The 25287-nt window shown below is 38.5% G+C and overlaps 1 protein-coding gene across 8 annotated transcripts in view; it reads left to right on the forward strand.

The window, feature by feature from the left end:
• INO80 (INO80 complex ATPase subunit) overlaps nucleotides 1-24611 on the forward strand; it is a 64768-nt gene extending 40157 nt beyond the window's left edge. For 6 of the 8 annotated variants that reach the window (XM_053945222.1, XM_053945220.1, XM_053945226.1 and 3 more), the window contains 11 exons: nucleotides 2769-2994; nucleotides 8233-8360; nucleotides 12577-12671; nucleotides 14977-15049; nucleotides 16469-16627; nucleotides 17912-18014; nucleotides 18577-18665; nucleotides 19452-19607; nucleotides 20693-20852; nucleotides 21662-21871; nucleotides 22644-24611. In XM_053945222.1, coding sequence (XP_053801197.1) covers nucleotides 2769-2994; nucleotides 8233-8360; nucleotides 12577-12671; nucleotides 14977-15049; nucleotides 16469-16627; nucleotides 17912-18014; nucleotides 18577-18665; nucleotides 19452-19607; nucleotides 20693-20852; nucleotides 21662-21871; nucleotides 22644-22861 — 1617 coding nt within the window. In that variant the 3' untranslated portion in view covers nucleotides 22862-24611. Of the gene's footprint in view, nucleotides 1-2768; nucleotides 2995-8232; nucleotides 8361-12576; nucleotides 12672-14976; nucleotides 15050-16468; nucleotides 16628-17415; nucleotides 17559-17911; nucleotides 18015-18576; nucleotides 18666-19451; nucleotides 19608-20027; nucleotides 20164-20692; nucleotides 20853-21661; nucleotides 21872-22643 lie in introns of those variants that run through there. The other 2 variants (XM_053945227.1, XM_053945228.1) reach the window with 2 other exon arrangements.
• Nucleotides 24612-25287: the final 676 nt, after the last annotated feature.

Consider the following 25287-nt stretch of genomic DNA (forward strand, 5'->3'; position numbering starts at 1 on the left):
GTAGAAATAGCACTGAGGCACACAGAGTTTGTCTCAAGATTGTCTCCTACCAGTTCTTCCTTAGGTTGAGGTGTTACTCAAACATGGCTTGTAGAATCTTCTTTGTTTGTCTTGTAAAAATCCTGGTGTACAAATCTGTGTATTCTTTTCAGAAGATAGGATATGTTTATTTGTCAGAAGTTAGTGTGCTCTGTTTTGAGTGTAGTGGCTGCCTGTTCTAGGGGTGGAAAATCTATGTCCTGGAAATCAATATGGCAAATTGTCTGTGCTTGAAAACAGTATTTGTTCCAGTCTGTCTGGTGTAGAAATATGAACTGAAACGTGACAGTGAATAGTGTCTCTTAAACAACCTAAATCCGTACCATTGTTTGTGGTTTATAGCAGTGTTCAGGTGACAGAACTTGCTTGCATTTTGAATTTTTTGCATTTTGAAAGAGGTTTTGCCCTTTTTCCTAAAGGTCAAACATATGCTTTGACTACAGGTGGCAGTACAGGATAGCAGCAACTCTAGTACCTTTTAGGTAGTGGAAATGTGTTCAAAGTCTTAACACACCCTGTTTCACTTTGCAGTGTTTTGTGTGGTTGTGTGTAAGACCCATAGACAGATTTTAAAATAGTTCTTGGCATCTTGAAAAACAATGGCTTTACCATTATTGCAAAGATTGTGTATGCTTTTTTGTTGCCTTTTTTTTTTTAAGTGCTACACCTGTGCTCATTAATCTGTTTAAACAATTGTTTAGCCCGTGTAAACAGAAGTCTCTATGAGATTAATTTGTTCCTATGAGAAGAACTCCTGTGAAATTGGTCTGGGCCACAATTCCAGCTAGGAAACCTTGCTTAATACCTGTTACTTTTGACTTAGCTGACAAATGTTCAAAGAGGTACAGCCAACATCTAAGACACTAGGCAGTCCTGAGGTATGGGTTGCTCTCTTTACCTTACAGTTCTAAAGTGCAATGTTTAAAACTCGTGATAATGAAACTATCTATTGCTTATCATTTAGACAAGCTGTTAAAATATTTTCATTTGCATGATACTATGTTGTCTATATTATTCTCAATATAACAGTTTTATCACAACAGAGTAAGCTGGAACAAAAATTTAAACCCCCTTCAAATATAGAAGCTTTTCATCTGCAATACAAATACAATTCTTTTATTGTGTTTAATGTTTCAGATGTCCCATTATCACCCTAATTCCCACCCCATCTCAATTCTGCAGGAAGTCCACTACTTAGTGTTCACCATGAAAACTTGTAGGCCTCTTGTACTGTTTCTTCCTATGCAGCCCCACTTGGCTCATTTAAATGTGAAAACTCTCACAAGCTTGATTTTCTCTGTTGTTCATTTGTTACATTGCTTTTCATAGTCCTGGAGGGAATGTCATTTTGCACACTGTTAGGATTCATGACAATGTTTTTAACTTACATGACTGTACATGGGGGATTTTTTCATTGTACTTCTGAAATAAAAGCAACAATGACTCCTAATTTAATGATACATTTGATTCTTACATTGGTGAAGAAATTGTCAGGCATTTCAAATCTCTCTGTTACTAGCCTGTATTGTAAGGTTGTCTTAATAGTAAAATTTGTTTTCATTTCTATGTGAGTTTGTAACACATTATTAAGTCTTTAGATAGTATGTAAATGCTTCTACTAGCTTTCTTTTGTAAACTTGGTTATAAATAGTTTTTGTAAACACCCCAGAATGCTTTCCCAAAGCAGACTTACATTCAAAAAATGTACAAAGAAGTTGGTAATCTATTGGGGTTTTTTTTTAATCTTTTGCTAGACAGTGAATTGTCTTGCATTTATATTTGTATTAAAGTGTTGTAATTATGTTTACTTTGGATCATGGTATTTAACTCCTGGTGAAGTATCTGAAGTTAAATCCAGCAGAGCAGTCTGTCCTGTTGTGTATCATGGCTCAGTTTCACTTTTGGTTGTTGTCCTGTTGTGGTAAGGAAGAGATATGAGAAAGCTGCAGATTTTACAAAATCCAGCCTTGTCTGCTGGAACAGAGTTTTTCTTTAGCACCTTGCAACCATTGGCATTCAGCTGTTTGGCTCATGTGCACCTTCCACTCTGTATAGATTTGGGTGGATGGGGCAGAAAAGGGAGAGTTAAACTGATGGAGCTGTTCCAGAACAGCTGACATGGCGTGAAATCACACTTCCCGTATTCGCAACGCTGGTCTGTCCAGCTGGGTTGTATATACTGAAACAGGTAATAGGGCATAAGAGTCATAGAATGCCACAAGAAAAAAGAGTACTATTTCTGTGGCCCACTTCATTCAAAGCAGCTGTAAAGCCCAAGAAATATGCTGTTCCTTTTTTTCCCATTTCTAATTTATGAATCACCCTAATTTTGAATTATCACATGAATTTCTGTTAAGGACAATATGTGTAATTTTTGCTGATGAGATAAATACTTGATTGTGAAGGGTGGAACTAAAAATAAATAAATCTTGGCAAAAGGAGAGGTAGAGCAAGGATATTACTCTTCTAGCTTTGCTATCAGTTGTGTAGCAGTTGGCAGAAGGCATAGTTTATCAAAAGGCAGGTTTGCTGTGCCTGGTTGTTCATATGGTGTTTTTTGTGGTGTGGGGAGATGTTGCATCTCTGCTTGGTTTAAGGATTGTTTTCTGTTTCTACATTTCATAATGACTTGACTTTTAAAATTTGACCCTGTGGTAAGGTACATGAACTGGGGATTTGGGGACAGGGAGAAATATAAACAAGAATATTGCTTATTATTTTACTTGTAGGTAACAGCTGTGCCACTGGAGTTCTACTGCAATGACCGAAGTGCAGAATACGAGCGCAGGGCACTAAGGGAAGGAGGAAGCCTTGAAGCAAAGCAGTGTGTACTCCATGGATCCCCTGAGCTAGCAGCTGACTGGCTGAAGCAGTGCTCCCAGTTCTTCCCAGAGCATCCAGGAGGGCTGTTAGGGATCAGGCCTCAGTATGGCTGGTCTTTTATCAGGATACCAGGTAAGTTTGGAGGTTGCAGTGAAATGGAGATGAGATAAATAAGGACATCTGTTATGTGGTGGTAATTTATGCTCGGCTGTGGGCATTTTGAAGGGTTGGGGGTGGTTGTGTGTTTGTTTTTCCTTCTGAGTGAAAGTTAACCTGGTATTTTAAAATACACCATGCTTTTGCATCCTCTTTCTGCAGTAAATCTTCAGTGGATACTGAAAACATATATTACAGGTTTTTCTAATGCTTACAAACCTCCCTTTGCATGTCACTGCTCCAAATGACTGTAAAGAGATAAGACTTGCTTACTAGAGCACAGTCTGCTCTCACAACCAATTACTGTTTTGAGGTTGGAGATAGGAAGATTGCATGAAAAGTTAGAGACATACCTTGCCTCCTAAGGTGTTGGAAGAACTTCATATTGTCCTAAAAGATCTTTTATTGATCTACATGGTGAAAAGGTTAAAATTACTTGTAGCAGTCTGCCATGAGAAGGATAGGTTTGAGGACCAAGTTCAGAGGAAATTAGTCTGGAAAATAAGGAATGAGGGATTTACTGAATTTCAATTGAAATAAAGACTTGTATTTCCTTGTAAAGTGGGGAAAAGGTACCAGTTCACCAGTAAAATAAATGTACTGTTTTTTCTTAGAATTAGACTAAAGTAATCCAAGATCGCACAGGGTTTCATTGCCAGTACTGCAGTGACTTTCATGGGCCAGACATGCTCTAGCTGTCAGAAGATGGTCCTGAGCAGCAAGAATTCTGCAGAAAGTACTAGAGATCTGACAGATAGCCAAGAGGAAAAACAGCTTACACTGCCAGATGCAAAGTTATTCCCAGACCCTTTTGGGTCAAGGATGTTTGGCAGGGGAAGTTAGTACAGTAAAAGGAAAATGGCCTTTTGCTTGCTACAGTCCAGTTTAAGAAGGTTCCTTCATAAGTGTTTGGAGTGATTTGAAGCACATGCATGTTTGTACCTAAGTAATGGAGAAACCATTTTTCATGAGCTTGCACTGGATTAATACTCAGTCATAGCTGATGATTTTATCATTTCTTCAGCAATTCTCTTAATTGTTTGCTGGTTATTTGGAAAAAGAAAATGAATCTCTGTGACAGAAAAATGGGAAGTATTGAAGAGATAAATTAAGATAGAGGACATGGATAGAGAAATGCAGAACAGTAGCCAATGCAGAAAAGAGACAGGGCTGCATTCTCTTCCATTTTAAGGCTTCCATTTTAAGCTGGGGACTTCGTTATCAGCAAAAAATTTTAGAGGAATAAAGATAGGGTACAAGAAGCTTTCAGAAGTGACAGAATAGGTGCAAGGTTGGGCAAATTGTTGACAAAACACAACAGAATTTGGTTGAGAAGGAGGTTGGGATGACAGTGTTACGTAAAGCTGGCTCAATTTAGAAAGTATTGGACCTAGAAGTGGGGTTAAAAAGTCATTTTGTACAGCTGTGTTTTAATTAAGTGAAAAGTAGCATTCAAACCTAAACTTTTAAGAGGAGAGAGCACAGATCACAACAGAACAGCTGTGTTCATAGGTGCAGAAACAGGCACCATGCCTTTCAGAAAGTGAGTGATGTACTGAAGGAGCCATTTGCAAAGCTAAAGTAGCAAATGTCAAATGGAACGGTTGCTCTGAAGGACTGTGACAAATAGGTGACAAGAAGAAAAGGGGGACACCACCTCTCTCTCCTACACCCTGATCTATCCTCTCCCGGTCTCGGCATTCCCAGTACCCTGGCAGCAGGCTCAGCTGTGATCACTGTGGGAATCTCTTGAGGTTTTTCCTGTTCTTTGAAAGAAAAATGGTCCTGGATTAAATGGCAGGAAGTGTCTGAGTCCTTTTAGTATCGATAAAAAGCACCGGCCTCACTGGCTGTTTACTGTGAGAGCCAGCTAGCTCCTCACTGACCCCATTGTGCCGTCAGGAGGGGAACCAGGGGTGTCAACTGGAGCCCAGGCTTTATCTCTCTTTCCTCTGCTTTTTGCATGTCCAGGGGCACTTTTTCTCATTCTCCAGAGAGTGCTGAGCCTAGCTACAGTCATCAGCCAGAGCTCCTGACAAAGGTTATTCTGAGTCATAATCATTTGTAACTATTCTTCCCAGGCCCACTGTATCCCCTTGTAGATAATTTATGTCCACATCCTAGCGTGGCTGGAGGCAGTTGGGTTTGGTTTTTTTTCAGACTGACAGCCATTTGGTCTGATTCCTTTTTATTGTTTATTTCATACAGTGCTGAAGAACCCAAAAATTTTGTCCTAGGGAGAGCTCTTTGACAGTGCAGTACAGGACCTCTATCTCCTGACTGACGTAAAGTTTTAAAAGTTCCTTTCAAACAACAACAAAAAAAAAAAATCTGAAGAATTTGTCATTTGAAGTTGTTGCTGATCATTAAACATAAAAATGTGTAGAACTGCAAATTTTGGAAATCCCCTTTAAAACAGTAATAGTTTTTTTCTTCTCCTAGGTAAGAGAAAATTAGAAGTAGAAGTGGAGGTGGAAGACACGGAGGTTTTTTTTCTTTTGAATAATTCTGGTGTTTTCTGAAGATGGCATGAGTTCAGTACATTTTCTGTTGCCATTTTCCAGAATTTGTTGTTTGAAGCACTAGGTGGCAGGCTTTCAGCATGGAAAAATACTTGATACTGGAAAAGACAATGGCATCAGGATAGCATGCTTAAAGGTGCCAGGTTAAGGACAAATGATTTTCTCTTACAGAGATGATAAATCTCTTTTTTGGTAGTACTGTTTTGCTCTCCTCAAAAAACATCAAAAACTTTCTCACCAGTGCAGTCTGCTCTACTGCTGAGCTATTGGATGACTTATGAACTGTTAAGAAGTTGCTAACTTTTCAAATCATCTGCAAATAAATTCTTTACTTGTAATTTGTATTTCATTGCAATTTAAAAATAGTAACTTACACAATGGAGACCTCAGGAGCCAGCAGCAGAGGACATGCATCATTTCCAGTTAGCAAAGCTTTATTCTACCTATTGGTGCCTTTGTGAGAAAAAGAGTAGCATTTTGCTTTTGGAAACTTGCTAGTATGTTAATCTGATCCTCTCAACACTAACTTTTGAACAGACCCTGTTGGTTGCTGAGTTTTCTCCCAGTTAGATAGCTTTTGGTTAATAATCATGTTAGTTTGTTACTATATCTAGATTATATACCTAGACTTTTCATGTAGCTTCACTCAATATAATTTGTTCTGAAATAGCAAGCTGACCAATTAGAATGAAAGCAGAGTGTCATGGCTGTATTTATAATTAAGGGGAATAATAACATTTTGTATAAAGAGTAAATACTGCTGTTGAAAAAAGGCTTTGGCTTCCGTAAGTGTATTTTAAAACCAAGTAGCTGTATTTCCATTTTACTTAATTGCCTAAGTTGAAAATTTGGTTTTCCTTAGAAGAATGCATGAAGCTATTAATGATTTATATGTAATTGAGACTGAATGCTGTTCTAGAGATGAGTGCATCATTATACATTATGTTACACTTAGAACAAATGCTAGCCTGACATGTGGGCTTGAGTTTTGCTTACAGTATTTCCTGGGCTTAGGCTCTCCAGTTAATGGATTCCCTAAGGTAGCTGCTAACAGTTTAAGCAATGGTGTGGTACTTGGTCCTGGCAGAGCAATACCATCACTGGCAAAAGAGGGCAAAAGGAGGAAATACAGTCACTATCTAGATAGGCAGACAAGCAGGAAAGAGCAGACCTGTCTTGTCTTGGGTTCTCAACTACTGAATTACAGGTGCATGGCTCTAAAATAATCCAATAGCAGAGAGCATTCCCAGCATTGTTTTATGGAGCAAGTGGAATAGCTAATTATTTTAAACCATGGAAACTCACAATTTTTTGAATTTCAGAAAGGAGATGGTTGGTTGCGTTTTCTGATGTTCTGATGTGAATTCCAGCATCAAGTCCATTATTTATATTTAAGCTAAAGATACTTTTGAAAGAAAACAACTGCATTACTGCTTTTCCCAGCAAGCCCACAACTGTACTTACGGGAGTCTCTTACTACTCTGCCACATCACTGCACATCTACTACATTACTCTGGTACTCATGGACTGTGTTGCCTGCTGTAAGACCTTTTTAGGAGTGCTGTTATGTGATCTGTGCTCTTCTCTTCTACTACTATAAACCTGCTTTGGTTATATTTAAAATACATGGTGGTCAGATGAAAGAATTAATTTTGTATATAACTTTTTTTTTTTAAATTGGGATATTGGGTAAGACAGTTAACTGCCTTACAGAAAGCTGACTTTTCTTCAGCCCATGAGTTAATTCATTCTGTGAAGCAGGAAGTGTGCAAAAGTGTTACCTGCTAGACATTAGAGAACATTACCTGCTAGACATGCTGAAAATACTTGGGTTCTGTACTAGCCTGCGCCATCTGCAGTTGCCAGCTTTCCGTTTTGGCTGTAAACCTAAGTTCAGACATCCAGAAGAATAGAGAATCATCAATGGCCTTTCCAACAGATAATTTTTTGGAAGAAAATTTCTCTTCATCCTCTTTCAACAGTAATGTATTGTTTACTGAAGTTTATGTACAGAATGTACAAACAGGAAGATCTCCTTCCTGAAAAATACTTCATGAGCAGTGCTGAAATAGAGAGGACATGAAGTATAAAATCTGAAGTGACTGAAAAGATTGCCATCTGGAAACATTTCTTAAACAAAACAAAAGAAGAAAAAAAGGAGAGGGCAGGGAAGGATTCAAGGCAGTGCTGTGAGTGGATTGCTGTTTTACAGTGACCTAGACAACTGTTCTTCTTTTCTGGGAAGGTGAGGGGTTTGATTTGTGGAGGATAAGTCTAAAGCTCAGCAGCAGGTAGCAGCAAATGTACAAAGGACAGCATTTTCACATGTGTAGTGGAAAATATTTCTTCAAGTGTCAAGGCATATTGTGCTTGTTGATCTGGGCAGAATAAAACCTTAAATGAGGGATATGGCTGTCTAAAAAAGGATTGAGTCCATACTTAAGACCAGTCTGTAATGACATTTTGCTACGTGGAGCATATAGGTGTGCTCCCATCCAGCAAACAAAAATTATTGTTACCATTGTGATTTTAAGTATCAGCCAGAAGGGATGTTGCAGTTTCTTCCGTCACACCTCCTTACTTCAGAGACTATAATGCAGCAAAGTGGTAGGAACACTTAGAAAATAACTTGTTGCATGTGTCTGAGTTTGTTTTATTATTAATTACCTGCTTTTCTTCTATTTCTTGTTAGATAAAGAGAGTCTGATCACTGACAGTGGAAAACTTCATGCTCTTGATCTTCTCTTGACACGGCTGAAATCTCAAGGACACAGAGTTCTCATTTACTCGCAGATGACACGGATGATTGACTTACTGGAGGTAGGAGAGTTACAGCTGACAGAAGACAAATAATGAAGATGGAGATTTAGCAACACTGTTTTAGAGAAAGTACAATAATTTGGATGCAGCAAACCTAAATAAAATTACTATACCAGAGGATACCGAGAGGTTAATGCATTAATATAAGAACTGCCATACAAAGTTAGACCTAAGGTCCAACCTAGTCTTCTATTGATACCAATGTATAACAGCAGATGTTATGCAGAAAATAAGTACAAGAATGCTGATACTTGACCATTACTCACTAAATTTCCAGCAGTTTGCGGTTCAAGGGGTTTCTGAACCAAGTTTGCTTCCTATATACTCAGTTGTCCAACATGGATTCTTCTTCCATGAAGTTGTTCATTTGCATCTTGACACCTTGTTAGGTGTTGGCATTTGCTTGCTCTTTGGTAAGGGGTTGCATGGCTTAATTACCCTCTTTTCCTGGTTTGAACTGCTTCCTTTTTTTTTATTTGATGCCTGCATGCCTTTTTATTGGAAGGAAGAGGGAGAACAGTGGTAAATTTTACAGTGTTTATATTGCTTGTGATTTCACAGACTATTACCATTTCCCTCTAATACCTGATTCCTCTGCAGAAGTTTCATAAACATTAGGAGGTTCTCTGGCATATGGGATAGGAAAGATGTAAAGAATGAAGTCATAACTTAAAATTTTAAAACAGACATTCTGCCTCTGAAGAAAAAAAAAATCTATTTGATGAGCAGCTGTGCTGTCAAAGAGCTAGGATACTGTCTTCTCCACAGTAAGCTGAAGAGAAAAAGTGAGAAGCCTGAATCAATAGCTGCCTAAGTCATGAGTTCTGTATGAACAGGAGAGTATTTTAAGGTCAGCAGTTAATAGTTCAATAACAAATCACAAGCTGAATTTTGTTTTTGCTGCTGTGAGGAAAAACAGAACTTGCATGGTTGCAATTCTGTATTTTGGCACTTTGCCTAGCATTGCTTTGTATGCCTCTTTTTTTGGCAAACATTGGACATGATGTAGGTTTGTTGATACCCTGCATTACACCATGAAGCTCATAAAGCTGTGTTTAGTGCTCCTGTCTTTTCTCTTAGCATTCAATTTGAAAGGCTTATGAGCATACCATTTTGCTATTCCATCTCTTGAATGTTCAACTTCACTTGTGTTTTATTATCCAAATAAGCCACTTACTAAGTCCTCTGGTTTTCTTTCTCCCCACCCAAGTAACAGAAGCTCAAGTTAAGAAAGCTAAAAATCAAGTAAAGACTAATTAATAAGAAAATCCTTACAAAAGCTGTGTATCTGTAGATATCTGGTTTTTTTCCTGATCTGTCAAAATATATCTGCCTAGTTGAATATGAAAAAACACAGGATGTCTTTTTAAACAGTATTTGGACTATATTGCACTAACGTAATCTATGCAGGGCAGAGAGCACAAAGCACATTGTTTACAAAGTTATAAAACTATGTTTGTTCTATGTAGCTTCAGCTGAAGAGCTGCTGTGCAATTCAGTCATTATGAAATGGCAGATATAAATACAAAGAGGAAAATTATTTTCTTTCAACAGAAGAGGATAAATTATAATTTCAGTATTGTTTCTTCATGCAGATATGTGTTTCATACTTTTTAAGATTTTGTTTGTTTTCCTCCATGTGATTGCTTTCTTCTGTAAGAGTAATTTTCAATGGTTTCAGTGGAAATCAGATTGTATTCATGAGATGAGGGGTGGAATTATGTTCTGTATGAAGTAGAAGGTCTTGGTTATACTCTACCAAAAGTTAATGAGTTGTGTGAAAACAGAAGGGAACTCAATTTAGACGGTGAAATAATATGAAGGGAAAAAAATTTCCTGGGAAAGTACCATTGTGGAAGCCCAGAAGAGCACTGGCTTTAGCAGCACTGCATTCTTACCATACTCAGGTCATCATGTGTTTCTTTCCTGCGCTTTGTTGCAAGGGTTTCATTGTTTGTCTTAGACTGATGCTTCTGGTGGCTTGGTGACCCTTTACACTAAACAAGACTGGCAGGTAGATTTTTCAAGCAGGTCTAATACAAGGATCTCTGTATGAGACTGAAGCCTCCCTATGAGGCTTCCCCCACCCCCACATTCCTTGTGGGGAACTAGAAAAATGAGCAGTCACCAAGTGCCTTCCACAGTTGCAGTAGAGACCAAGTATATTTGCCTCTAAATATCTTCTGTATATTTACTTCTAAATATCTTCTTTGCCATCATGGTTCTCTCTTTAGCTAAAAGCATGCCATTTCTATGACTGATCAGAACAGTGAAGTGCTGAGAAGTGTAGTATGAATTGCAATGTGGATTTTTTGGTAATTTTTTTCTGAATTGAAAGGTTTACTGTTAATATTTGTGAAAGCACTGCACAAAACCAGTTCACAGCAAAAGGATATTTCATATGGGCACTGTTACACTACTGTGAAGTATCCACCTTGATCAGAGGAAGTAGATAGAGGCAGTCCAAAAGCTGTTAGATGATTAGCTAAGGGCTTATGTACAAAGCTAGTTTGCAGACCTGGGGGAATAAATGCCAGTACTGCAGGTGTAGAAAAACTTGTTCTTTTGCACTTTGTGCCTTTGTGAAAATGTCTGAAATCTGGAATAAGGATAAATTCACCTGATGGAATGAAAGAAGTTGTTTTGTTTAGAAGACAGATAATGAAAAGATGGTTAACAGATGAGGGAAGACTAACTCAAGATCAAAAGGCTGAATCATCATAAAGACAGTAACAAAGAAATGAAAGGAAAAGGTTCTTGTGATAATAGCAAAAGAAAATCTGGAGAAAAGGTGGCATAGTGCCTAACTGACAACTCTTATCTCTCTGGTGACAGAAACCTGTCATAGAAATGGAATAAATTAATAGTTAATTATGATTTGTTTGTCTGTGCAGTGAAGTAGCTGTTCTCTGCTTTGAACTTCTGTTGTTGTACTCCAGAAATCCTACTAGCCATGAGCTCTGCTTCATAGAAGTAGTCCAAGTCTGGATTTGGCCATTTCCACACTGTTTTATTTACCTAATTTTCTTTTTCATCTGCCTCATGTTGAAGCTTGCTTCCTGTGCATCAGTCTTTTTCTCAGTTTCCTTATAATATGGCAGCTCTTTCACTATTTCTGCAGAACACAAAGGGATCAGGAACCCTGAAGGATAGGTGTAAAAGAGAACTGGACATGGTACTGTCAGAAGGTTCATTAGAGTGCAAGCACTGCCATGTGTTCTCACAGCACATCAGTTCTGTGTCTGCTGAGCACTGTGGCTTGGAGTAAGATGAATCCAATAGTTTTTGCTGCTAAAGCACTATCTGTTCCCTTCTGTCTTCATTTGCACTCATGGCATCTCAAAGAGACTCATGCACCAGTATGGCTAAACCTAACTCATGTAACCAGTAGGTGTTGCATCTTGACAGCCAAGCAAGGATCCTATTGTTTAAGCACCCCAGAGGATGTCTTTCCAGAGAAACTCTGTGGTTATTTGAGCTTTGTATGTAATTCAGATTTTGTTGATAGTTGCACAGGTATCAAGAAATACTGAGAAGCTTAGAGCATGAAAAATGTGTCTCAGTGGAAAAAGCCTTTGCTTACAGCATTCCTAGCTGATGCCATTTGATTTGTGTCTCAGGCAATGGTTTCAGTTCTGTTGCTTGGCAGGAGCTGTGGGCTGACACACCAGTGTAAATGTTCGGTGTTCTCCTATGCAAGAGATTCACAGGCTCTTCACTGCTGAGATAAAGCCTGGACAGACATTATACAGCACCAGGTTTTTAGAACCACCAATCAAATGGTATACAATTGACAGGGAGCAGGTGCAATTGGTTTGTTTGGAAAGGTTTGCTTGCACAGTAAAAACTTGGGATTTAGTAAAAAATTAGTCTCTGTAAAAACAAACTTCCCATTCTAGTGATTTTTGTTTAGCTCTTTATTTATAGGAAAAGGCATGTACCAGGTCTGCAGTGCAGCAAATGTATCCCCAGCTCTGAATTGACATTGTCATTTATCTCTTACATGAAATGCAGAAGCTGACATATGATTGAGTAGCTTTAATTTCTGGATTGTATTATTATCAAGTATTGCTTACAGAACATTTGTTGATGTTGTTTTTGGAACCTTCTTGTAATTAGCAATCCTGTTTTTATTGTGTGTAGCGGGGGGCTCTGCAAGAATCAAGATTGAACAGTTTCAAGAACAACTGTATTTTTTGGTGTATGTTCTTTGCAGGAATACATGGTTTATAGGAAACATACCTACATGAGATTGGATGGCTCGTCAAAGATTTCTGAGCGAAGGGACATGGTAGCAGATTTTCAGAACAGGTAATGTAGTTTGCAAGGTGTGTTCCTGCTAAAATACACGTACCTAGTAAAATGGTGTAAGATGTAATGGAAACAAATGAAATTTGTACTTACCTTTCTTTACATCAATTTGACCTCATTTATCTGAAACAGTTTCTTGGTGGTTTGCTGACCAGTAGTCAGTGGTGTTGATACGCATCTGTGAAAGAGTACAGGAAGCTGTTTTAGTGTAGCCACCTCTTGTACTTCTTGCCAATCCAAATAGGCTGTTGCTTAGAAAGAAGCTCAATAGAAAAGCAGCAAATGCCCAATAGTTATTAAATGCTTTGGCAATTGACACTGTAAAGATGAGATCGAAAACCTTGCATATGCTAGAGTATTGAAACTGACCTGGTTTTCTGCAAAACAAACCATTTAACCATATTTTACTAAGAAACCTTAAACTAGTATACAAAAGATAAAATGGGGGTTTTATTATCTAGAAAGGTAGGGTAACTCTTCTCATTTAGTAAACCAAAATGGATCCTGACAATTTTAATAAGTGAATCAGGGCACATTACTTACAATGATTGAGGTTATGGTTATTAACTTTCCTTTTAATCATGAGATGTGGCTTGATATGATGTCATTTTGGTATGGTAGTTCACAGAAAGGTTATCCTTCCTGTATGTTGACATGACCTTGTAAGAAGGTCAGTTTCTTAATTCGGTGGAGTTAGGTTCATAGATAGTTGTTTATTGCAGGGTGAAAGCAACATTCTAGACTTGAGAAAACTCCTTGTTAGTGGTCCCAAAGTACTGTAGCTGAAGATAGGAGTCAAGGCCTTTCAGGTCACTGGTTGATGAGGCTGACAGACCTGAAGGACTGTGTTGCAATGATGAGTCTTCTAGTGAACTTGAACATGTGCAGAAGTGAGAGGACCATATAGTACCTTTCTTTCTGCCTGCTTCCAGGTGTCAGAAACAAGTCCCTTGCAGGTTATGATGTCCTCCTGGAATCCTGATGCTTCCTCCTTTAACCAAAATAAGTGAAAAAATTGGTTTTACTAATGAACAGAATTTGGTTTTATTAGTGAATAAAACAACTGCAAAAAAAAAAAAATAATTTCAGCAGGAAATCCCTTTGAAATTTATGTCAGCCAGTCTAAACAAGAATTCCTATTAAGATATTAGTTGAGTTCCTCTTATACATGATTTACTTCTGAGAAATATTTCCAGGAAAAAAAGCATGACTGAGACTAAACTGTTCTGCAGGATATCCTTGCAAGGTGCTGAAAATACAGAGCTATGGCATGATAATTTGTTCACATAGTCTGTGTCTCTGTCCACTTTGCTTTCCATATGGCATATCCAGAAGCACATCACAGCTGCATGTTCAGGTGACTGTCTATGCACACATCCCAGTATTGTTACAGGAGAACAGAACAGATTACCAGGCCAAAGATTACCTTCAGTGAAAACAGGCACCTGTTGACTCCTTTGGCTTTGTTACCTACAAGATAAAGGCTGACGATTGACAGCTCGGTTTTAGTTCCTTCCCGTTCATTCTGCAAGAGTTTCTGGTACATCACTGATTTCACATTTGCCAAGTTGTTCAGACAGTGTAGTACCAAAAGGATGTGGCATTCCAGACTGTCTTCTCTTAAGCAGAAAAGGACAATGTGTCAGTGTCTTTGGAGTCCCTACTAGTGTGCTGTCTGCTTTGTTTGTGTCAGCCTGTTCACAGATCTATAAGGTGTGGAACACTTTTAAATACTGTTGACTCTGCAGAGACACTAGTGCAGTTCACAACCTTAGCAGAAACTTTGATTTTGCTGTTATCACTTGAGTTTTCATGAGTACTTGGTCATGCTACATATAGGCTTGTCTCCTTGTTTGTTCTGTTCAAAGCACCAAATTTAGAACAAAACTTGCATCTACACAGTTTTGACTTTTATTTTTCTTTTTTTATCAGTTGAGCATCATTAAGGCAAGATTTCTTTAACATCGGGTCAGTTCTGTGAAACAATAGACTGTTCTTTGTGTGTATGAAATCTTAATTTCCAGTGAGGGCAAGATAAACAAGCCCTGGTTTGTTTTGATACAGATTAATAAACTGCTATTGCAAATTGAATGTTTACATGTTCAGACGGTCCTCTTTTGTAGATTCCTTCTTTCACTCTTTCATGTGTTTCTTTTCCTTGACTGTGAATGAACAGCACAAAGCGTTCTGAACTGTTCAAGTAATAGAAATAGCCCTGATTGCTTCATATGGGTCAAAAACTTGCTTCTGTGGTTATTCCTTGTTCATGCACAAAATAAGGGGATTTAATCTCTTTCCTCTACAGGAATGATATTTTTGTGTTCCTGTTAAGTACAAGAGCTGGAGGCTTGGGCATTAACCTTACAGCTGCAGATACGGTAGGTGATATTTAGTAACAATTTATGTGGAAAAATCAGTCATTTTGTGTGAAAGTTGGCACTCTCTTGCCCATACTGATCAATATTTTTAGTACTGTCATTCACATTGTGAAATTGCATATCCTGTTTACTTTGTTATTAGCAATGTAATATTATCTTGATGATAAAATTGTAGAATACTGGACATTTTGGTACAGTTTTTGGTTACAGTTGAAAATTTCTTCCCACTCCACACATACTTCAGTACCAGCGTCCAGAAAGGAGTTGGATTACTGAAGGAATTTACAGGTGCAAATGACACTTAGAAGAAACAGCATGCACTGTATGAATGACCCTTTGCTCCTAAGGTTCAGTTACAAAGGAACCAGTGGAATAGTTATCACTTACCCTTTTTTCTGTGCCCAGGAGAATGAACAATTCCTATAAAAGTAGGAAACCATTTGTAGCTGAGGATCAGCTACACGGGAAGGATAAATTTCTTCCCTTGAGGTGTAAAGACAGACTGATTTAGGTGAATTGCGAGGATTTGCACTCTGGAGCAGCTGCCACTAATCACTAGGGAAGGAATACTGATGAACCATTCATCTTTTCATTAACAGCTATTCTTGTGCTTCTGACCTGCACCTGGTGTGCTTGCAGATTTGACCTCAAGTCCGTAGCCGCACAAACCCAAAGATCTCTGAATCAAAAAAATCCAATCCTATCTTTCTGTCAGTTGCAATAAATCAGAAGAAAACAAGTAACTGTAGGATTTTCAGGTTTTAAAAGAAGAAATAAACAGATAGAAGCTCAGGCAGGTTCCTTGCATGAGCACTTTTAGTGGTTTTCTGTGTAGCTTTCTTAATACTTTACTTTGCTATCTAAAATTTTTTTAAGTGCTTTTGGTTTTGATGCTCATTGTGCATAAAGTACTATTAGAGTGATAGTGCAATATAAATTTAATGTGGCATTTCAGTTTTTTATAGTCACAGTACTAGAAACATTAGACTTTATCTAGGTTTTGAATAAAAATTGGAGTATTACTTTCTTCATGAAATTCTGATATGATGATAAGTAACACTAAAATGTGTCCATGATGTGGACTGCAGTCTATAATTAATTGTATGACAGTGTTTTCATGTGATAACAAACTTAGGAATTTTGTGCCTCCCTATCAGGTCTGTTTAAGAAGATATTAAAGACGTTCTTTGGAAGTTGAAACATTCTTAGTGTCAGTTAGTTTGAATTCACCTGAAATGCAATGGAAGAGACTTCACAGGACTGGGCAAGGCTAGTTTAACACAGCCTACAGTGGGGCTGTAATTCTGTGAAACATGATTGAACTTCTATTGTTATCAGTATATTGGATTTCTGTTTGTTTAGTCACCAGCTGCTCTAAACATATGTTTTTATTTAATCCTTTCTGGTGTTGCCTTGCAGGTAATTTTCTATGACAGTGATTGGAACCCAACAGTAGACCAGCAAGCCATGGACCGGGCCCACAGGCTGGGTCAGACCAAACAAGTCACCGTGTACCGCTTGATTTGTAAAGGCACCATCGAGGAGCGCATCCTACAGCGGGCAAAGGAAAAGAGCGAGGTAGGAATAAGGAGCTCACCTGCAACGAGAAGTTACAGGAATGGTATCATAAAGCACCTATCAACATGAGTAAAGAGACAGAAAAAGTGTCTGCAGGGAGACAGAAGAGAAGGCAAAAGGAAGTGTCTTTGTTCAAACATGTGTCTCTAACACAGCAGCAGTCCAGTGACATATTGATAGAACTGGAAAGAAGTTAATTATTTACAATATGACTTCATGAAAACTATTTCTTATGTTGCTCAGGCTTCTTGAAGGCTAGGGCTTCTGTCTTTGCTGTGTCAGAGTTACTGATTCTTCTCATGTTACACAACAGCTGTTTGTTTTTTTTTTTTTTAAGACATTTGGAAGGTAATCAAGTGGAAATTATTTGAGGTGTTAGGGTTGCCAGAAAAGCTCAGTGTCCTGCAGCGTCAAGCAGTAAGTGTACTAGGAATTTTAAACCTCATGATATTTTATTGGCAAGAAAATAACTAAGGAGATTCATGTTTTTTGGTAGCAGTAGGTACACAATATACAACATTCGGATGTTTTGTGTACTTGGAGTTTCTTCTAGCTTTTTTCTTACTTGGATGCTGCTCATGATGTTGCAGCAACTGAATGCATTCGTATTTCCCTTGTTGAAACCATTTTTTTCTGAGATACTGCACTAGAGTTACCTGAAATCAGCCTTAAAATTAGGTGTAGTCTGCTGGTGATCCAAATCATTGAACTTGCCTTATGTTAAAGCTTATTCTCTTCTGTTAAGTTACAACTCTTCTTAGTTGTTGGGTTTTTTTTTTTTAATATAGTTTAGTAGCAGAGGCTGACTGAATTGCTTAAACTGCAACACCGACTCAGGATGGAGATACAATTTTCAGTCAAGGAGACTAAAAATGTTGCACTCTTTAAGAATGTGATCTTCGTGATCCTCTGTGCAGTTACTTGAAATTTTGAATGGGTAAATAATACTTGAGAGGGCTGTTGCTGTATTATTGTTTTGTTCTGTTCAGCAGTATATTAATTAATACTATTATAATTTGTAGTTTATTACATACTGCTTCAGAAAAAAAAATGTAACTTTCCATAAGGGATGGTAATTTTCTGCTGTCTATCTCAGGCTTCTCATATTCTATACCCTGAAATTTTGCTGCTAAATTTGCTACAATAGAGAAATTGGATCAAGTCTGACTTAGAGAGATGTACTGGCATGATTTTGCAGCTGGCTTTTAGTGATGGGTAATGAGAAATGTTTCATGGTGGCTTTGATTAATCTTTCCTGTTCTTCACTTGGTTTTTTCCTTCTAGATTCAACGAATGGTAATTTCAGGTGGCAATTTCAAACCTGACACCTTGAAGCCAAAAGAGGTGGTCAGCCTTCTGCTGGATGATGAGGAGCTAGAAAAGAAATGTATGTGAAATTAGTGTTTCAGCAATTTCCCCATTTACCATTTCATTACCTTATGAAATCTGTGTTTTTATCTCTACAAACACATGTATTGCTGATAACAACTTCTGTTTCCTGTCTCTTTTTGTATTGCCAACTCTTGTTAGTACAAGCTGGTTTGATATCACTGCTGAGCTGAATGAAGTTGTGCAAAATGAGACATGATGACATGATTACGTTTTTATTGGCACTCATTCAGGATCATTACATTGTTCCTGAATGACAGAGCTTTGACAAGAACTATGTGGGTCATGACAAGAAAATTATTAGTAAAAGTGCTGTATTTCGTCATATTTTTGAAGTTAGAGGCATACTCCTTCCTGTTGCTTGAAAGAATTTCCCTGTAAGACTTTTTAGTGACTTGGAAACAAATGGTTTTAATAGAGTAATTCTTTCAGTGTGTTTTAGTTTCAGTACAACTGACTTTTCTTCCCAGTTCTGTTAGAATAAGAATTTCTTGTAAGATTCATAAAAGAATAGGAAATATCTTTGCAATTGTGACAGCTTTGTATTTTTTTTCCAACAGTGCGTCAGCGTCAAGAAGAGAAGCGACAGCAGGAAGAAACAAATCGTGTGAAGGAACGTAAACGTAAAAGGGAAAAATATGCTGAGAAGGTACTTTGATACAGAGAGGTTGCCTGTACCTGTGTCAGTGATAGGGCCAGAAGAGCTTCAGGATCACTGTTAGGGAATGTGGAAACATTTTATGCCAAGGCAGTCTTAATGAGTGAACCTTCTTGTCTTTGCTATTGAAAGTCAGTCTGGCAGTTCCTTACACAGAAGAGGGATATTACAAAATAAGTGATGCATTGTAACCTGTATTTTAGCCATTAGCAACTTCAAAAACAGGGAAGCACTGCCCATCCAAACAAACCTGACAATCAACTGATCATTAAATTGGTGACTTTATCAAGATTTTGTTCTGCAAGGACAAAAGGGGAATGTAAAGGAAGCACCAAACACAGGTAAATCCCATACAGGTATGAGGCTTCCATGGAACTAGGGAAGATTAGTTTGTTTAAAAAGCATCACTAAAACCAGTTTATGAAAATTCTGAGTTTTTAAGACAGGGAGGCTTTGCGTTAATTAATTGGAATTTTGTGTAATGGTAAAGAATTTCAAGCTCACTCCAAAAGGTACTAGAAATCAAAGTAATTTTTTAAGAGTAATACTCCATCATCCCAGCTATTTTATGAAGAAAAACAAACAAAATCCTTCTGAAATCAAAAGAAGGAACATTTAAGGGATCTGTTACCAAATCATTCAGCAACTTGTTTTGGGAAATTCTTCCTATGGCACTCCTGAGTTAAAATACTGCACTAGATTTTGAGATTTTGGGTTGCTTGTTCCCATTCTTCTGTTGTATTGCCTTTTCATTCCTGGATTACTTCACTTTTTCAGAAGAAGAAGGAAGATGAATTGGATGGGAAGAGAAAGAAAGAGAACATGAACCTTGTGATCCCATTTGTTCCCTCAGCTGATAACTCCAACCTGTCTGCTGATGGGGATGACTCTTTCATTAGTGTAGACTCTGCCATGCCCAGTCCTTTCAGTGAGGTAAGACTCACCACTGCTTTAACCCACGTACTGTTTCAGTTGTGGCCCTACATCTTGAGGGATTCTTGCTATCTGGTACTTCAGCTCTTGTAGAGCTTTGAGTGTGTGTGGAAGTGACGCGTCTTAAAGGTGAACTGTGCAAATGAAAATAGCTTATTGAAAATGCATTAGCTGCTAATAGAACCATCTTACAGCTCCTCATGTTGCCATTCCATTATTCCCCTCTTCCCTCACCCTCTGCCTCCCTTTTCTTACAGTGAATTTATCCCCTGACTTTCCTCCCTTCCAGTCCGTGAAATTTTTCCATTCTTATCTGGAGTCCCACTTAACTTTCTTCCTGCTTTCTTGTCCCTTTTCCCTGCCTTTCTCATGCTCACATTTATAACCATGTGCCCTCTCCCATACCAATATCTTCCATAGCAAGAACACTCTGCTCCTGAGCCAAACAGTATCCCTCAAATAGCTCCTTGACATTCAGTGTCTTTGTAAGTACCCCTCACTAGTCTCATCTCTGTCTCTGTTTCTGCTTCCTCACTTGCATCAGGTTCTGATTTATTGTGGTTTTTCTCCTCTGGAATTTAAATTAAAAATTCTCAGTGGCATAATCTTATTTTCCTTCATCTGTGTGTAAAGATGTGCAAATTGGTTTTAGCAGCAAATGTACTTTGTTCTGTGCCATGTCGATTAAGATTTCTGTATTGTACTGTTCCTTTATTGATCAAGATTTTTATTAGCAGTAGTAGTGGCTTAAGAATCCTGTTTTCTCTTTTGCAGTAGAAAATGCACAGTTGAACAACAGTTTATTTAAATTTCTGCTGATCCATTAGTCTTTTGCTTCATAACTTAACATGTATTTTCATGAATTGAAATTAAATAGTGGGTGGAGGTCTTTACTGCTGCTCAGCATGTAAATAAAGTGTGGTGTGATCAGGCAGATGATGTATCATGCTCATTCTGCTATTGTAGAGAAAATGGGAAAGAACAAGTACCAGTTACTTGTGATTGTATAGGTTTTGGAGGTCTTACTATTTTTGTACCTTTTCCTAACCTGAGGAGTTAATGGCTTTGTTCTCTGTCACATTTAGATATCCATCAGCAGTGAATTACATATGGGCTCTATCCCTCCTGATGAGAGCAGTAATGATATGCTTGTGATTGTGGATGATCCAGCTTCTTCAGCACCTCAGTCAAGGGCAACAAACTCTCCTGCTTCCATTACTGGCTCAGTTTCAGACACCGTGAATGGTCAGTACTCATCTTGATTTATTACTAACATTCATTAAACCTTTGCATAGCTAAGTGATAGGTTTTCTGCATTCTGCCCTGGATATGTGAGTGGTTGGCAAGATTTGTGGGGAAAAGAATTGCCTTTTCATTGCAAAGTTACTTCTGATTTGATAGGAAATCTGTTTATAGTCTGTCATTTACCATACTTACCTCTTTTCTGTGTTAGTTACTTCAAAATGTTGTGTCCTTTGTTCCTAGGTTATTGAGGGCTCTCCTTCCCTTAAGTTTGTTACCAATGACAGACAACTACAGAACTATTAATCTCTAAGCTTTGCCTTGAATTTGCTATTGGGTTAATAATTAGCTCTTTATCTCCAGTGGGTGGTTGGAACAATTTTTTTGAAGTGCAATGTAATTTTAAATAATGTGAAGTAGTTTAATTACTGTAGTTTTTCACAGTGAAATAAGTGGAATCATAGTTCTTGACGAGTTTCTTTAGAGATAGCAGATGGAAGACAACTACATCTCCGTCTTCAAACAAGAAAATGCATAATCCTGAAGTAGAACTTGGAACACTCCACCTCTTTGTAGGTTGGATTTGTAATAATACAGGCAGTTGCAGTTAAGATACTGTTGTTAAAGAGTGAAGTTTGGTATACATAATTTCTTTTCATGAGACCGCTGCTTGCTAACAGTGTCCCTGTTACTGTAAATGCCACAGAGGAACAGTATCCATATAACTGCTAGGCAGCTTTGATGCCGCACTCACTTGTGAGGCACGTGAAACACTGCACGAGTCACTGGTTTAACATTCTTTCCTTGTTCAGGCGTTTCAATGCAAGATACATCTCTGGCTGCGAGAGGCCAGTCAAGTCGAAGCCGGGGTCGTCCCAAATGTGGCTCCAAAGGTGGCACTGGGAAAGGCAGGAGCCGGAAGTCGATAGCGGGGAGCGCAGCGGCGATGGCAGGGGCCAAGGCGGGGGCAGCGGCGGCCTCTGCTGCGGCATACGCGGCCTACGGGTACAACGTCTCCAAAGGTACGTGGGGCAGGGCAGGCAGCAGGCTGCCCACAGCCAATGTGAGCTGGCCTGATGGCTGCTTACAGCCTGTCAGGAGATAGGTTAAATGTTGTGTTGTTGGTATTGCTTGTCCATTGTATTCTAAGATCCAGGCAATACAAAGTGTGACATGGTAAGGGTGTGAGAGGATAGCCAGTTTTACCTTCAGATGACCTTCAGTTTCATCTGCCCTTTGAATTATCTCACGCCAAATATTTTTCCTCTTGGTTTTTTTTTTTGTTTGTTTGTTTGGTTTTTGTTTCTGTTTGTTTTGTTTGTTTGTTTTTGTTTGTTTGTTTTTGGTTTTTTTGTTTGGTTTGGTTGGGGTTTTTTTTGGGGTTTTTTTTTTTTTTTTTTTTTTTTTTTTTTTTTTTTTTTTTTTTTTTTTTTTTTTTTTTTTGTTGGTTTTGGGGTTTTTTTATGTGGCATTCAGACAGATCAGATAGTGTTGTTTATGCCTGGGCTATGGCTGTGGTTTTCCTGCATTGCATCATGTTGAAGTTACAGTATCTCATTCCAAAACCTGCTAAACTGATGGTGATTGACCCTGCAGCTTTACACCAGCTGAAGATAGCCCAGGGTATAACTGTAAGATGTTTTGTATCTTAAGGACAGCCCTCTTCATTAAACTGTTGTAAGTCATGAATACAGAATGGTCTTAGGACTGATTGTTAACCCATTGTCTGCTGTTGAAGAACCACAAGTGGAATAATATGCTCATGTAGAATTTGATTCTCTTTTCCATTGCTAGGCATGTCTGCAAGTAGCCCTCTACAAACAGCAATCATTCGGCCTTCTGGACTTGCAGATTTTGGACCTTCAAACGCCTCTTCTCCCTTGAGCTCCCCTTTGAGCAAAGGAAACAGTATTTGTGGGACTCCCAAAAGTTTAAATCTGACCAGCAGTCTCATATCAGAAACTTCAGTTCGGAAGCAAAGCAAAGGTGCCCACACCTCAGGTGGTCGGTAGTAATTTTGAACCCCCAAAGCTTGTCTGAACTGTGTTGGCTTTCAGAGTAGACCACCCTGCCAGTCGAAGGCATGCTAACAAATGCCTTGTTGCTGTCCAGCACATGTGTGGAAAGAAAATCAAAGCACAATGGGAGTGGGTGGTTGATGTGAGCACTTTGATTATGTGTATTCCAAAAAACTATCTTTGCAGACACTGCAAGAAGGAGGGAAGGGAGTCTGGGGTAAGAAATCATCCAGCTACTCCATGCAATATCCTGCAGCTGTGTGTGCTTGAAATCACACCAGTATACTTCCTGTCTTGTAGCCTGAGGTGGAGCCCAGCATTAATTTTGTCCTATGAAATCAGTATCCCAACCCCAGGAGAATCCTGTAGTCACATGACATTTCTGTCCTGGCAGCTGGTCAGTGAACATGCAGGAGTAATTGGGGGCTATGCTGAAGATGTGTGATCAAAAAAATTCTTCTGGTATGGATCTCTGGGTTCTTTAAAGACTTGAAATTCAAGGAATGTGTCTCAGGTGGTTTCCAGGGAGCAGACTCTCTTCAGCACCATTTGTCAGGAAGATGTTCAGAGCTGCAGAATACAGGGAGTGCTGTCAGGCCTCCTGAGAGCAGCAGCACAGCCTCTGCTTCACACAGTGGAAGAAACCGCAGGCCAGTGATTGGTTTGCATTTCAGAGTTCTCATCAGCACGAACACTCACCATGTTCAGAATGATTTCTCTCATTTTTAAGGTGCGCAGAACTCTTAAAAGCTTAGAAACAAAATAATGCTCTATTTGTACAAATCTCAAGAAGGAGGAAAACTGAAGTGTTGAGGAGGAGTTTGTGCTGCTCCTCTCACCGTGCCGTAGCAGAGCGTGGATCTGCAGCTTGCAGTGCTGTGAGAGGAGCAATGAAAAACAGTCCTGAGAGAGAGAGAGAACTGTGCCATTCCCCCTTCCAGCCAAATCCTGGGAAAAAAATTGTCTCATATCCCAGCCATCCCATTGACTGTTCCTGCAGTGTGTTTTCCCTTCATCTTTGTGACCATCACACATACTGGCGTGGTTGAGTTCCCTGCAGTGTGGGCGGTAGCCGTGTCCCATGAAGCTGATAGAAGGCAGTGCTGCCAGCACCCATCCATGTTCTTGTTCCCTGGTTGTTCCTTCCCCGTTCTTGATGCACAAACCCTGCCCGTAGCCCCTTGCTTTGCTGTAAGCGTTGTCTGCATTGCACTGAGATTTAGGTGTGGGACAGTTGTTCTATCTCACACATTGAATTAAGAGGCTGTTCTGCTGGGGCACTTTCATCCCTTGAGAGAAGCAAGTTGAGTTGCAGGTCTGGGCTGTGACAGTAGAAAATTATTTCTTTTTTTTACTATTATAATTTTTTTCTGATCCTAAATCCTTTGCCTGGCGTCCTTCAGTGTAGAGCGAGTGCTTCCTGTTGGTTCTGCCTCTAATTTGCACACCTGAAAATAGCAGAACTGAGCTTAGTTAGATTGATTTTTGAACAGATTTGCAGGGGATAATTGAGGGGGAGGTGATGTTTAATTAACTCATGAAGACTTCCCCCTTCCCCTTCTATTCACATGTATATATGATATTTAGAGGGAATCAGACAAATGCCAAGCCTTTTTTTCTCTTTGAATGTGCTGTCTATTTTTGTAACTGAACTTGTACATATGTATAAAGAGAGACACATCTTTCTTTTACTAACTGGAGGAGAAAATCTTAAATAAAATGGAGTGAGATAATTTTATGTAAACCAGTGTCTTTGTGGTTTTTATGCATGTAGCTGTATGAATGAGAGGATTAGGGAAGGGAGCATGGAGGGGTATGCATCTGGAAGTACTTCTGGAGACAAACACTGCTCCATGTAAACCTCTAGAGTGTCTGTGCTTTGGCAAGTATCATGTTTGTAACCTTCAGTTACAACTGTACCCTTATCCCATGTTTGTATTCACTGATTACCTCATAATCTATTTTGCAGTAAGTGTGCAGCAGTCACAAGAAAACAGAAGCAACTATAATACTAAACAGTACCTGGACTTCAGTAGTTGAATTCAATACAGTTGATTGTTGAGACATCATTCTCTTATAGTTACTTCTTTCTTTTTTCTTATTTTTTTCTTTCCTGTGGGAGTTAAAAGGACTTTTTTATGCACAGTCTTGATCTCCAAATTGCTAGACAGTTGCATTAGATTATAATCCAAAGTGGCGAGAAAAAAAAATTATAATTTGAAAAGCTTGCAAAAATATATGTACTGTCACATGCTATACTTTTGGAAGATTAAATTATTGATTTTTAAAACACTGATAAATATAAAAATAAAAATATTTATTTAAGAGTATAAATATATTTAGAATATATTTCTAAAATAAATCATTAAATATATTTAACATAACATAAATAAAAATATTTAAAATCATTTAATCTTCAA

The sequence above is a fragment of the Vidua chalybeata genome, chromosome 6, assembly GCF_026979565.1.
Source record: "Vidua chalybeata isolate OUT-0048 chromosome 6, bVidCha1 merged haplotype, whole genome shotgun sequence".
Taxonomy (NCBI): Eukaryota; Metazoa; Chordata; class Aves; order Passeriformes; family Viduidae; genus Vidua; species Vidua chalybeata.